The sequence below is a fragment of the Strigops habroptila genome, chromosome 1, assembly GCF_004027225.2.
Source record: "Strigops habroptila isolate Jane chromosome 1, bStrHab1.2.pri, whole genome shotgun sequence".
NCBI lineage: Eukaryota > Metazoa > Chordata > Aves > Psittaciformes > Psittacidae > Strigops > Strigops habroptila.
The window spans coordinates 73803532-73817890 of NC_044277.2; the positions used below are offsets into that span (position 1 = coordinate 73803532).

The 14359-nt window shown below is 37.6% G+C and overlaps 1 protein-coding gene across 7 annotated transcripts in view; it reads right to left on the reverse strand.

Moving 5' to 3' along the window:
* The window catches only part of CTNND2 (catenin delta 2), a 530492-nt gene that overhangs the window by 132517 nt on the left and 383616 nt on the right, over nt 1-14359 (reverse strand). For all 7 annotated transcript variants that reach the window (XM_030485322.1, XM_030485314.1, XM_030485286.1 and 4 more), the window contains exon 11: nt 4295-4478. In XM_030485322.1, the coding sequence (XP_030341182.1) occupies nt 4295-4478 (184 nt within the window). The remainder of the gene's footprint in view (nt 1-4294; nt 4479-14359) is intronic.

Genomic DNA, 14359 nt, shown 5'->3' on the forward strand with positions numbered 1-14359 from the left:
GTGAAAAGTTTGACATGTATGAACATATGAAGTACAGAAATTTGAAGGGTACGGGGCTCTATAAACAAAACCTATTTGAATTACTCTCCCATGCAATTTCTAATGAACTAATGAGGGGAAATAAGTATTCCAACAGATCTTTGATTTTTACAATTGTTCCTGTACCTTCAGTGTATGATGAACATTTAAAAAAAAAATGAAAGCAAAAAAAGTCAGCATTTTATGAGTGTGCATCTAAAACCAGATTAGAATCTTATATCAGTAAATTCTTATAATTCTTTGACGTCCTCAGATGAGATTCTATGAACTTAAATTCATTTTAAATTCATAGCAAAAACAAGGTTCCAGACTTTACCTCAGGACAAAAAGTCTCAAAAAGATTTTTGCCTGGGATTTTTCAGATAGTCTTTGGACAGAGACCTAGTTCTGTGATAAGTAAGCTTGAGCTTCAGGTTAAGACAACATTATGCAGTGTGTGTCCTGTTGATTTTTAAATTTCATATTAGTGATTGTAATACCCCTCCCTCCCCCCATAAACAACAGGGATTCCAAATTCAGTTTTCACCTGACTTTCCCTAATAAGTCTAAATGAATCAGAACCTATAAAACAAAGATGCAGTACTTCCCTAGCACAAGCAAAGCAGTCACAGCTGAAATCTGAAAGGAAACAGAGAAGTCAAATTTTCACTGAACTTAATGAGGCAAGGTACTAGTATCTCTGTGAGGAGGCAAGTAAATCAGGTGATGACTCTAACCCATCTCACACTGAGGTCTGGCAATTTATGAAAGATGAATTTTAAGATTAAATTTGTAATGATAGGTATAACGTTCTATTTAGAGCTTTGAATTATCTAAACCATTTCACAGTATTCAAGTTATGTAAAATTAATTAGTACAATATTGTATTAAAGCTATTTCCTTTTTTCAATTCACCAAAGTACGCAAAGAGCAATTTGTAAATAATGTCTTTATAGAAGAAAAATAAAATACGAAAAGAAGGTCTGATGTTGCTGCTGTATTTCGTATGATTTCGTACCAATTTCAGCTGGATTACTGCATGACTGGAATTGCAGACTTAAGCACTTGGTTAGGAATGATAATGAATAAGCAGATAAGAGTACTAAAAGTTGTAGTTAATAAACAACTTTTTAATTGAAAAGGAATAAGAAACTCTCCTCAAGAAACTGAAAAAGGAGAAGATCAGCAGAAAGAATAATTCATACACTGTAGTGAAAAAATGTAAACCAAAGATTCTACTATTCCTATACGATAGCCATTGCAAACCATTTATTAGCATTGTATATGGGATGGATTATATTACTGCACCTCTCAGGTATTGTTTAAAGTTTTCAGCAGTGAATGCATCAGAAAACCAAAGGCACAGAAGACTTTAAAAAAAACCCCAACAAAATCCTCCTGGCATATTTGCTAGCATTAAACCTTACGTAATACAACCTGATGTCTCTAAAATCTGTCAACATTACAGATTCAGAAACATTTGTGAAGTATTCTGAACACCACTACTTTTCCTATGATACTGAGTATCATCACTGATAATCCTGATGCTACTGAATTTTAATCAGTGCCCCTTCAAAAAAGAACTCTAGTGAAAGTAGAAAAAAGCCAGCAGAGAACCACCAAACTGGAGTCTTAGAAGAAATTCTGCCATGGAAGATGGCAATGGACTTTCCATTTACTAGATAAACACAGCACTATCTCAGCCAGCAGCAACATTACATCTTCCTGATTTACACTACCTTCCTTGTCCAGTGAGATCTTGAAATGAGAAAAGGAGGCTTGTAACTAGTCACAAGTGGAAAGTGTGAGAGCTGTTCAGTTTATTTGGGGTGGTGGGTGTTTAAGAAATGCTAGCTACAGTACTAGCATACGCTACTCCAACAATCTCCACAGAGCTTTCTGATCTCTTTTTTTTTTGGCATTCACAGTTTCCTCCAGCCCACAGTCCCAGTATCTTACATGAATTCAATGCAAGAATCCAGTTACCATCTCAGAGGACAACTTACACTTTTCTCTCTTGCACAAACTCCAAATTGACATTCTTTTCAGAGAGAGAGAGATTTTCAACAGCAACCGGGGAAAGGCAAACAAGAACGTTCCCTCTGGTATGAAGCAAATGTAAGTTCAACCCTCTCCAAATGTTCTGGCTCTGCCAAAGAGCATCCACACAGAGTGGGATGAAATTGTCTAAAGAAGATAGATGAAGGCCAAATAAGTACCTGAAGCTGCTAGAGAGGGCAGAAAGATGTATCTGGGAAATAGGGAGGATTTTTTATCAGAAAGATATTACAAAGCCATGATATAGTTGAAGGGCCTCGGTTTATAAGGAAGACCAACCTGCTCAGGACAGCCGTTTGAGCTGCTGTTACAGCTACCTGGGAAGGAGTCAAGAGCTGTAATATGCACAATCTTTTGCAGGCAGATATGAGCTTTTTTTGCATGAGCTGACTAGAAGCCATTCTGCTATGACAGCGTACCATTGAGCACTTGGTAATAAGCATTACTGCAAAGCAGTGTGTATTAGATCAGGCAATGTACCATTCTCATGTGGCCCCAAGTCCTCAGGCTGACCCAGAGTGCAGGCTACAGTAAGCTCACATCAGTTTACAAATGGGCATGCACATACACTCACAGAAAAAAAAAATGAAACGAAGAAGAAAGATTTCAAGACCAACGTGCAACGAATCCATCAACTGTGAGGTAGGAAGCAGTGAGGTTTGCAGGATCAGGGATGGATAACAGTCCCTGAGAAGCGGTTGGGAAAAATTAACAGGAAGACAGAGCTTATGGTGCGGGAAAACCAACACTAGACATGCTCATTCAGCGAAAGGGCATCATTAAGCCCCAGATTTATAATAGGCACTTCTTTCAGAGGCAGCTCTTTAACTGAGATAGGTTAAACATTGGAAGTGTAAGACATGCAACATGGTACAGCTCTTTATGGAATGACTTTCGGCATAGTCATTTCAGCAACTTTTTTTCCTAGAGATTTCAATGCGATGCAACACAGTTATACTACCAAACTCTTTTCAAAATCAATTCAGCTCTGGTACTAATACCTACCTTCAGTCACATATCCCAACACAGCTGGTATTCAGATATAGATACCTGCATTTAAGTCCAATATAACTGTATTTGCAATATGGAAGTTATTCCCTTCTATCTTTCATTTTCTCCCGATCACATACCAACTGTCAACAGTAACTATTACTTTTCCCCATAAACTTTTCACATATTACTTATGAAAGTGAGACACTTCATTTGATGAAACAGCACAAAGACAAAAAGGTGCTTGCTACGGATATGTAAAAAATACTGCTTTTTTACTTTGCCTCGTATCAATGTATGTTTTATTTAGCTCTTTGATTATGGATATCTGGTTTGGATTCAGCAGACAACATAGACTGTATTACTGATATATACTATTCACCTAACAATTTTTCTGTGATGTATGTAAAAATATTAACAGAATCTCCAACATGCAAGGAGGAAAAAAATAAAATAAAATCAATGCTTAAAAGAACTTGCCTAATATGCTAAAATATTTCAACAAAATGATATTCAGAAATTGTTATGACTCAACCCTTTGTAAGGTTTTGTCAGAACTGAAACTCTTTTTACTCATCCTATTTTCATTCTCACATCTACAGCGATTTTTAGGAATGGACAGATCATATTGCACATATTTATATAAGTGCACCTTGGTGTTGCATATACAAGTTTGGTATACAAATATAAACATACTTGTTAAGGATCTATTTAAGTATTCTAGTTGCATAATGTTAAATTGGTTGGTCTCTTACTGAAATCCATTTCTCACCTTCACAAAGCAGAAAAAATCTACTTTAAATATTTATTATAGCTCCAGCAATGGCATCTGGAACCTGTAAGTCTTGTGCGCATCTTCATTACTTTTTGCACTGATTAAATTGGGTGTAATAGTGAGAACATACTGACTTCTCTTAAGCAACTGGGGAAACAAGGTACATGTACAAGATGAAGAACATTGTAACATACAAGCTCGGATGAGAAGATTGGTCAAAGCTGCTAAGAAAAGAAAAACAGAAAAACCACGGGAGCTCTTCTAGATTGTTTTCTGAATGGCTTGAAGCTCGTTTTCTAATTAATTTCCAACTTTAAGTTTATGGCACTGAAAGTCATTGTTTTAGCTAACACATAAACCAATTACTTATTATACAGATGCCTAAGAATGAGAAATGCCAATTTAAGCCAAAGCGAGATGCTTAAGGAAAAGCAAATGTTTTGCAGTACTCACCTTAGGCACCCAGTGGCATTGCGCAGCACCTGTGACGAATGGAGTTGTATTTTATGATCATCCTGGAGCGGAGAGTTTTCCCATCCAGAGTGAGGGATGATCACTGCATTGGTCAACACTGCAAGGGCATCCTGGATGATTGGCATTTTCAGTGCATCACAGGAGGATAGATTCCAGAGAACTCCTACAAAAAACCCCAAATAACTAGTAATTAACATTTCTGCAAAAATATTGAATAGTTTTCATTTAAAAAAATACCAGCAAAACATTTCGCAACATGGGTGTGCTTAACAAAACTCTTTCTGTCAAGAAAAAATAACCCTACATTTTAAATGAGGCTGAATGATACCCGTGAACTTTTGCAGTGCAAATACAACTTTGAATACACAAGTAATCACAGCAACATTAGAAATTTCTGAGAACTAAACCTAAAAAATGAGCAGCTGGTTATGATCTTGGCCTGTTTAGGCTGTGAACCACATGTGGAATGGAGTATTACATATATTTTTTTTTAGGGCTTGGACTTCTAAACGAAAATAATAAAAAACAATAGCAGAAAATAGGTCCTGATTTACGCTGTCAATGTTGATAGATATGCAATTAGAGAACAAAACCACAACCCTGTGATCTTCAATGTAATGAAAGTAACTGTCTAGACTACTTGGTACTACAAGCAAAAAGACTTCCTCCACAACCCGATATGGTAGTATGGTATTATCCCAGCCTTCAACAAGTCATTTTTTGTTTTGCAAATATTTTACTAAACAAAGTTACAGAATACTACTAGTTTTGCATAGAAACAACAAGCTTAATTGTGCAACTCACAAGAAGATTTACTGGAATTAAAACCAAACTTCTGTTAAAATTCATGATGTGCTAGAGAAAAGGAAGAGCAATCAAAAGCCAAAGCTTTCTGAGCACAGCCGCAAGGATCAGGGCCACTACTGATGTGCCACACAGAAAGCACGCAAGACGTTACATGCAAAAGAGACTCTGCTTTTCATTCCCTTGCACATATTTGTATACTTGCTGGAAAAGCAAATTTGATTTTTGTGCTGTGCCAAAAGCCTGCTGCTGCTGGGCAGTAGTGCTGCCCTGGTGCTGCTCCTAGTGCTCCAGAAGCCGGAGGGCAATACACTGCTCTGAAGAAGCAGTAGCCTTTATTCTAGCCCAATGTCCTCCCAAGAGTAGCTGGAAGAGCAAGCCTACCTCTTCCTCCCCTCCCCTTGCCAACATACGTCCTCTCCTCTAGAGTCCAACCCCGCTCCTTCCTACTTTTCCTGTACTGACAGTAGCCTGCGCACACACTAACCCTGAGTGGCAAAACTGAGTTTTGCTTTTATGGCTATCGAGTCCTGAACCAACACAGAGAATCACAGAATAATTAGGGTTGGAAAAGACCTTAATACCATCTAGTTCCAACCCACGCTAGACCATGTCGACCAAGGCTCTGTCCAACCTGGCCTTGAACACTGCCAGGGATGGAGCATTATCATCATCATATACATGAGGTTACAAACATGAACACTATGAAAAAACAAACTGAGTTGTGGTGGGAGGAAACTGCTGAAGACCTTGTGAACATTGACTCAGACATTTATAAATATAAGCAGCAAGAACACCACTTGCTCAAGGCTTTCTTCAGCATTCTGTGTTTTGAAGAAGAGGTGTAATTAACAGGAATGAACCTGCATTTTTGGGTTTCCCTTTAAAATTAATTACCTCTATGGGGAGACTGTTTCAGTTACACAATTTCATGTTTTAATTATTTTATATGGAACTGTATGCAAAGACAGTTATGCAGTTTAATGTGAAAATTTTGCTTAGCATACTAATAAAAAACCTAAACCACCTTAAAATAATCTGTATGTGATCAACAGGCAGAAACTGACAGACTTTAGCTACAGAACAAAAAAACAAAACCGAAGGCAGAAATAAGACTACTGTTCACATTTTCATTTATGAATTGGTGCTTTAAAGGGAAAAAATCTTTGAATTCTATTCTGAATGCCTTTATGAAAAATAATACTATATTTAAAGGAATAAAGACCTTCAGAAAGATATTTACCATTGCCTTTCTATGACCTGTTCTTTGTAAGCTTTATTGACACATCTATTATTCCTGAAATACCTAGTATTTTGGTGGTTTTAGTCAGCACAAACAACAATGTGGCTGTTTTGTTTTCGGTTTTTTTTATATTTATCCAGATAGGTGTAACTGATGTGCATGGTATAAAAGCAAAGAATCTGAATGCAAATCTTTTCCCCTTCAAGGTCCGATCTAGTTCGTAAGCAAGACGGTGTGTTGCTTCTTTGTGAAGAAGTCCCACTGTGGAAGCGAAGCAGAAAAGAGTGCTTTAATGGCAACAAAAGAGTATTTCGGGCTTCAAGAACTAGTCATAAACTGGAAAAGCAGAAAAAAACCTACAAAAGCGGCAAACATAACAGCTCTGCCTAGAAAAATACTTAATGTGTCTGTCTACTCTATTTTCTATCCACTCTAAGTTCTTGCTAATTAAAAGTAAACTCGCATAAGCATCGTGATAAGTTGGTATTCAGCAACACTTGAGATTCCCAGAAATAGTCTTTAGGCCTTTTTTCTCTGTTTAAACTCCACTTGACACTGCACATGAGCTTTTGCTCAATAAAATGCCATAATAACTGGCAAGCTCCAAATCCAAATAAACCCCTACGTATTCACCCATGAGCCAAAAAGTGGGGTCTGTTTTCATTAACTGGAAATGAAACCTTCCCAGTAAGAGGATGAAGGGTTTACCAGACCAAATTAGCTGTTCTACCTTCCCCTAAAATGAATATAAATCAAAGCAGAACCAAGCAAAACAGCACTGCCCAGTAAGCCTGAAACTGTGTTCAAAGTTTCTGCACCTACACACAGCTTTAAGGAGTAAGATAATCTTTCACCCTAGAATGTTTTACCTAGTTTTGAGTCTTTGAATATTACCAACCACATTAATGGAAACAACAATTTTATTCTGACAAGTTGTAATTTATTCTCACAAGTAGTGGAGTCTGCCATTTGCTGAGGTTGGCATTTTAAGTGCTCTTTGTACCCTTCCTTAATTAAGGATTTGCAATTATGAAAGGGCACTGTCAATTCACTTCCCATTACTTTTGCTGAGCACGACCTGAAGCTAGATTTATGCGGGGTCTAAGAAGATGATCCATTGCCTTGTCTTTGCAAGGGAAAGTGGTAAAAAAAATAAACCTTTTACCTGAGGCACATTACATTATGGAGCTGCCTGTTCTTCACAAGACTCCGAACATATTTTCCAAGCATGTACGCATTAAGACTGTTGTAAGGATCTGGTCACTGAGATGATTTGACACCCTTACTCTGAAAGCTCTGACTGAATTGGGTTTGAGCACAATGAGCAAGTCTGGAATAGCCTCAGAGGTGCCTTGACTGCCCCCTAAATCATTCGTGTGTCATCAGATGCCCACAGGGAGGTAAGGGACAGGACTTAGCACACCAGTGATTCATCACAAATAGTGGGACCCATCCTACTGTGTATGTATTGGTAGAGGGCTGCTAATCCAACAAATCAACAGTCTAGCTCCACAGTTTAGCATCCACAGACTGACTCTTGGGAGAGAAGGCAGGTAAGGAACTCATCAGCAGATCGGTGTTGAATACCTCCTAATGAACTGTGTTCATAGTATCTTACCTCCTCCTTGCTTTTAAGGCTGTGAGGCATTCAGAGTGGGCATTTTGTCTCCCCATTTGCCAATCACTTTAGGTTGCGTTGGATGCTTTGTAGAAAAATACCTACACCAGACTGATCATGTTTATTTGCAGGTTAAAATTTCTCACCCTTGCATATAACAAACTGAAGGACAGGGGAAAAGTGTTGTGCAATCTCATTTTGAGTTAAAAACTAATGAGAAACTGGTACTGAAAGCACTCAGCTGGTTTGGGTTTATTTTTTGGGTCTTCGTACCAGTCTTGCAGATATGAGATGAAGGACTCTTAAGAGGAATCCACAGAAATGCTCACTATGGAGATCTTCCTGTACCATGTTACTTCTTCTGGAGTAGCTTATCAGAGAACATGCATCTACTATGTTCAACAGGTCATTTAATGCACTAAATGTAAATCTTTTCTAAGAAGGCCTTTCACTGATAACAACAATCGAATTTAAAAACTGGTTATAAATTTTGAAAAGGATTATATTCAACCTTTTCAAAGACATAACTACAGATACAGTTCAGGAGGAAAACTACACACAGATCTTAGTAAAGGCAATTTAAGTTTACTGCCACTGGAAGAGGGAATTGAGAGAATAGAGAATCAGGAAAACTTCCATTTCTCTTTCTCTCAGCCGAAGTCCAGAAGATTGAAGACAAGACCAACCCTTTTAAAAGCACAGTCCGGGCTGATGAGATGTTACTACTGCTTAGCACACACAGGTTATCCACCATGCTTTCAGCTTAGAAACAACATTCCTTTTTACATAAATGAATTTAAGCTATTGTAATAGATACTACATCACTTACCCTAAAGAAACAAAGCAAATTATTTAAAAAATTCAAAGTAACTCAATTTACTGGAGCAGTCTGAGCCAAAACCCCATCATCTCTCAATCAGGCTGGAGCTCAAACTCATCCTGATTAAACTCTTCACTGCATTATTTAGCCAGTGTTTTATTTAGAACTGGTACTCGCACATGTGTATCTATAGCCAGATATAACTAAAGACCTGCTGACCCACATGCTATCCTTATTCCATTCAAAGTTAAGAAAATAGAGATCACACACTTTGATGCAAAAAATATCACCCTAGCAAGAGAGCATGTGCTAAATCAGGAGAGTCTAAACAATTATTCAGTGTATGATTTAATGCTACCTCATATTATGACTTCTATATCTATAAACAAGCCTCTTAGAACAACTAAAGACTAAAAGTGTAAGCAGAAACCAAGAAACTTGAAAAGTCAGCTTTTTCAAAAAGCATTGCGCCTGTCACACTGCCACTATGCATTTTATTTTTCTTAATGTGCTGCAAAAGATGTACTTTGCCAAATAAATTAGAGGGTAAAAGGAGTGTAAGTAAACAAACATTATTGGGAGAAACCAGACCGATTCTTCCCAATTAGGTATGTTTAAGTCAACTTTAAATTTATATGAAGATTTTGCTTATTCAGTATTGTTCGTAAAAATAAAAATCTAAAAGTCTTCCAACGCATTCAGGGTTTTCTTTTCCATCTTAATTTAATACTTTGGTTCTGGACTGATGCAGAATGCCATTCGGTAGTGCTGGGAGACTGCATGCCAGGAGGACCGAACACGAGTTGGCTTTTTTTTTGCTTTTATGCTGAAGGCACACAGGTATATGGGGAGTTTCCCTTATGAACATGACAATTAAGATTGGCATCTCAGAGCCAAATACTGTGCACAGAAGCCAAGGACAAGGGATCTTTTGCTGAAGTCCTTAGGAAAAGCATCTTCTACACCAAGCTCTCAAGTGCTAGAAAAGTCATTTGCTGGCTCTTACTGCAGCTTTGATGCTTGGAGTCCCCTGTTATTGTAACGTTGCTCTGCAGAGCTGGATCTGCTCCCTGGCGGCAGGGTGCAGGCTCCCAATGTATTACAGCAGTTCTGTTGTAAAGATGCTGAATACCAACCACAGCGTTTCTTAATATGAAGTGCAATAAGACTTCACGCCCAGCTCAGCCATCAAGGTGAAGAACTGGTCTTGGTAAGAGACTTTCTGTAGGAAACAAGTAGCTAATTTGAATTCTTATTCTAATGAACAATTCATAGGTCTTAAGAGACCTCTTTAAATGCACACTGTAAAAATAAGTTTAAAATTGGCATACCAGAGGGGTATGCCAATTCTCTTGAAATAATTTCTCTTCTGGTTACTGAATGAATACCTCTGTGCAGCTTCCTGTAATTCTCTTATTTACATGCACAGAGACGTTTTCTATCTGTGTATAAGATGACCCATGAAAAGCGCAAATTGAGAAAGGCTGGGCTGCCGTAAAACTCATAAGCAGGCAGGAGTTTAAGAAACAGTGAGTGAAGTTGCAGCCAGACAATTTTTTTCCCTTTGTAGCCACTCAGAGCATTAGAAAGCAAAAACTTCCACAGAGAATAATTACAGACACAGACTGATGTTGACTACATGTAAGTAGTCTACATATAACAGAGGAAATATAACCATTTCCTCTGAACACCTAACTTTGTCAATTCTTGCTCCTTTAGTTCCAAAATTACATCTAAGACCTTACTAAAATAAAAAGGAGGGGCCGATTTTAATACTGCATGCAAACAAATTCTGTCCAAATGCTACTGCATTAAATGGGAAAGTCTGCATTCTTCTTACGGGACTGAATTTTGACCTAACATTGCTTCTCTCTCTCTGCTGTACACTTTAAAATAATGTATAACTGTGGAAGGGAAGAACTGCCAGCCAAGAATGTTAGACAGTTATTAGCTTTAATGTTAGACAGCAGAGGAATTACTAGAAGAGCTAATTCAATTACTGTGGAAAGACCAGCGGTTCCTGGTTAACTTGTCTTCCTAACTGATGAAATGAAACTGGTCCCATGGAACACAGAAGCCAAATCAAAAGCAATTAATTCTAAGTGAGAGAAACACAGGAAAAAACCAAATCAACTGTTTTCAAACAAAACTTCATCCTAAGAAATGACTAATGGCAATCCCGTTCCCAATTACATACTTTATTGGAAAACAAGGATACATATATGAATGGAAATATTTTTTGTCAATGCTTACTCATGTATTTTACTGAATATTTTTTTCTAGCACCCAAAATCCAAACATATTGTTGGTAACAGACCCTAATACAGAGAACGAAAATGTTCTACTTAAAACTGAACATCCACTTACAGCTCTTAGTACCAAACTCCTTTCTCGCGAGAACCAATTAGGAAGTTAGTCCTATCTGCAAGGTTGAAGTTACAGGCAAAATCAAAGGCTCAGTGTACAGTTGCCAAAAAAAAAAAGGGGGGGGGGAAGGAGGAAAGGTTGACTTACCAAGCCAAATCTTAAAATTGTTATCTAAGATAAAGACAGCACTGAAAATAAGATTATTTGGAAGGGAAGTTGGGAATTTGGCCTCTGAAACTAGAACAAAAAAAAAAAAAAAAAGCAGCCACAGTAAAAAAAGTGATTTCATTATGAAGTGAAAATGTTTCAGCAGATCTTCAAACTTTCATTTTGCAAGTAAAAAAGTGAAATATTCTGATCTTTTTCTAAACAAAAACTTTTTTCAACATAAAATGTAGGTATTCTGTGTTGCAAATGGCAAACATTTCAAACTAGAGAGTGGTTTTAAACTGCAAGTTTTTTAATAGCCCATCACTCAGGCAGGGGCTTCAAAATTACATGCCCAGCTGAATTTTTCCAAAGGATTACCACTTGCTGAAAAACTTCAATGCAGCTGTTATGTCAAGCCATATGCTGCAACAGATGTCCCCTATTTATCACTCCAGATTGCCTTGCTTGATGTTTCCTCTTAAACTTAGATTTGACCAAAGTAAAAAAAACCAAAACAGAACACCCCAAAATCATTTATGTGGTGTATTAAAAAGCAAGTTATGAAATTGGTTTCATTGCCATATGACTCAAGACAACTTGAATGAATTTTCCATAGATGATGCATCTCACTGATTGTACAATGGGAAAAATAGTTATTTCCCATTTAGATCCAAAGTTCATGCGATTCATTCATGGGCATGATTCCAGTGGCAGGGAGAAAAGGAGAGCAAAAAGGGACCACTTTGGGTTTCATGCTGGGACTGAGTGTGGTAAATTCAGGACAAGTGAGTGGGAAGGTGCGTGGGAATCAGGGAGAAGGAGGCAGGGTGTGATGGCAAAATTGATGAAACCACTGCCGATCAGACCCCTAAGAGAGAGATGGAAAGGTACTCCCCTGCCAAGGGCATCGCACTGCTCCCAGAGAGAACTCCGCACTCTGGGGACTTGTTCTGGCTCTCCCCTGTTCACCTCCATGTAAACAGGCATTGCAAACCTGAGGAAGGTTTCGTATTGCTGTTGTACCAGTACATTCATCTACCTGTAACAATTCTTTAAATGCAACACTTCACTCAATGAATCAGTGCCCCAGCATGCTGCTAAGAAAGCAGGGCAGAAGATATTAGGAAGAGTCTCTTTTAAAGCCTCTCCTTATTTAACAGGGAGCAGCAGGATTTGAAGTAGTTAATCTGATAATTCAGGAAAAGTTGAGAATGACTCTACATGAATACAACAAATCGTATCAGTGGATTTTTACATTTTCAGAGCCAAAACAGTGACAGCATATTGAGAAAGGGGGCAAAGATTGTTTTATGATTAGACAGTAAATTGTAAGAGATTTTGTAAACAATGATTCAGTTGAACTGTCAATATTGTTCACGTAACTCTTATTTGATAAGACAGCATCATTTCTGAAGCAAAACTGCACAGTTTATTGAATTACTTTCAGATTTGCCACTACATATGAGCTATAAATAGGGTGTGTTTTGAATGGCTCTGGAATTTCTTGAAGATGTCATAGCCTACATGTTGGAAATCAGTTTCCCAACAACTTAAGAGTGGAAGCTGTATGGCCTTTTTCCTTCCTGGTTTGCAAGGAAAATGGCTATGAAGATATGGTGTTTCAGCGACTGATTACAAAATAGGTTCACAGGAAGACTTTCAAAACTGTCAATTAATTCCTGCTCCTAATTTGTTTGGAAATCACTTCCATATTTTTAGATATGATGATGATGTTTCCTGTGGGTGATGCTAAAATCTAAAATTTAAATTTTGCCAGACTGTAGAATCATGCTATAAGGTACAATGGTCTTCCTCTTACACGGCTGTCCCTTGTTACAACACATCCACTGACTGTGAACTGTCAGCTGATTAGTCTGGAGAAGTGCAAACAGATATTTAAAGTATTTTCTAAAAATTATGGTGATGCAACAGTGATTTTCAACGACTCTGTAAAACCTTAAAGTAACTGATTACCAGGGTGGAAAAGCAGAGTAGCCCTGTAGCCCACTTACCATGCCATTGCTAGTAACAGGACAGAGGGTTAGTACTACCTCAGTGAGACCTCTGAAGTTGAGTTACTTGAAGTTGTGTTGGGGCACTTGGACCTTTACCTTGATTAACTCTAGCAACCACTTCTGCAGACCAGGTGGCTTCATTTGTTTTGCTTTTGCTTAGCTTTGCATAATTGTGTGGCATAAGCTTAATTCTATCAAGGCAGCAGTAACAAGGAGTTTTTCTGCGTTCAACGAATCCTTGGTTTCGTTTTTTCCCCATAACAAAATCTTAAATGTAACAGCAAGGAACCATAAACTATTGCAGGGAAAGTCTGAGCTGTGTTCTGAAATGCATGTTTTCATGGCAATCTGAGACTTGCAGGAGATTTGACGTTTGGCATTTTAGATGAAATTCTCACTGGCTCACAAAAATCAGGGCAGAGGTTGAAGAATACCTTACTTAACAGTATCTCAAGCAATGGGAGGGAGTCAAAGTATTAGGTAACTTTTGGGAACTGAAAAGGCTTTTGTACTTGAAGAAAGAAATACTAAAGAAACTATAGTATGTGATTCCTTATTCAGCCTCTGGCTTCAATCCAGAGTAAACAGCTAAGAATGTTCAGCACACAAATACTTTTGTTCATGTTGAAAACAGCTGTTATTTAAAACACCTAATTAGATGTAAATTAGTACAAAAGATTTAATCAACTTCTAAAATTGATTGTGCTAGGACATTGTACTTACAATTACATCCATTTAAAGAAAGAGTAGGAAAGATTTATTAGAACTCGTACCCTTCAAATCTCCCTTTTGAATGAAAGGCATTCAAAATATACAAGCAAATTTTAGTGCATAAGCAGGCAGGTTTGAAAATTGTGAATCTTAGCCTAAGTCTATTATTGAAAAAATAATTAAGATTAAAATTTGTAGGTCACCTGCCTCTGTGTTTGCACGTTTTAAGTTATTATAGATAATTTGTCATCTGCAGAGGAGAAACTAAGCAAGAAATAAATTAATATCTTTTCTTGCCAAAATCAAAACAAGCACT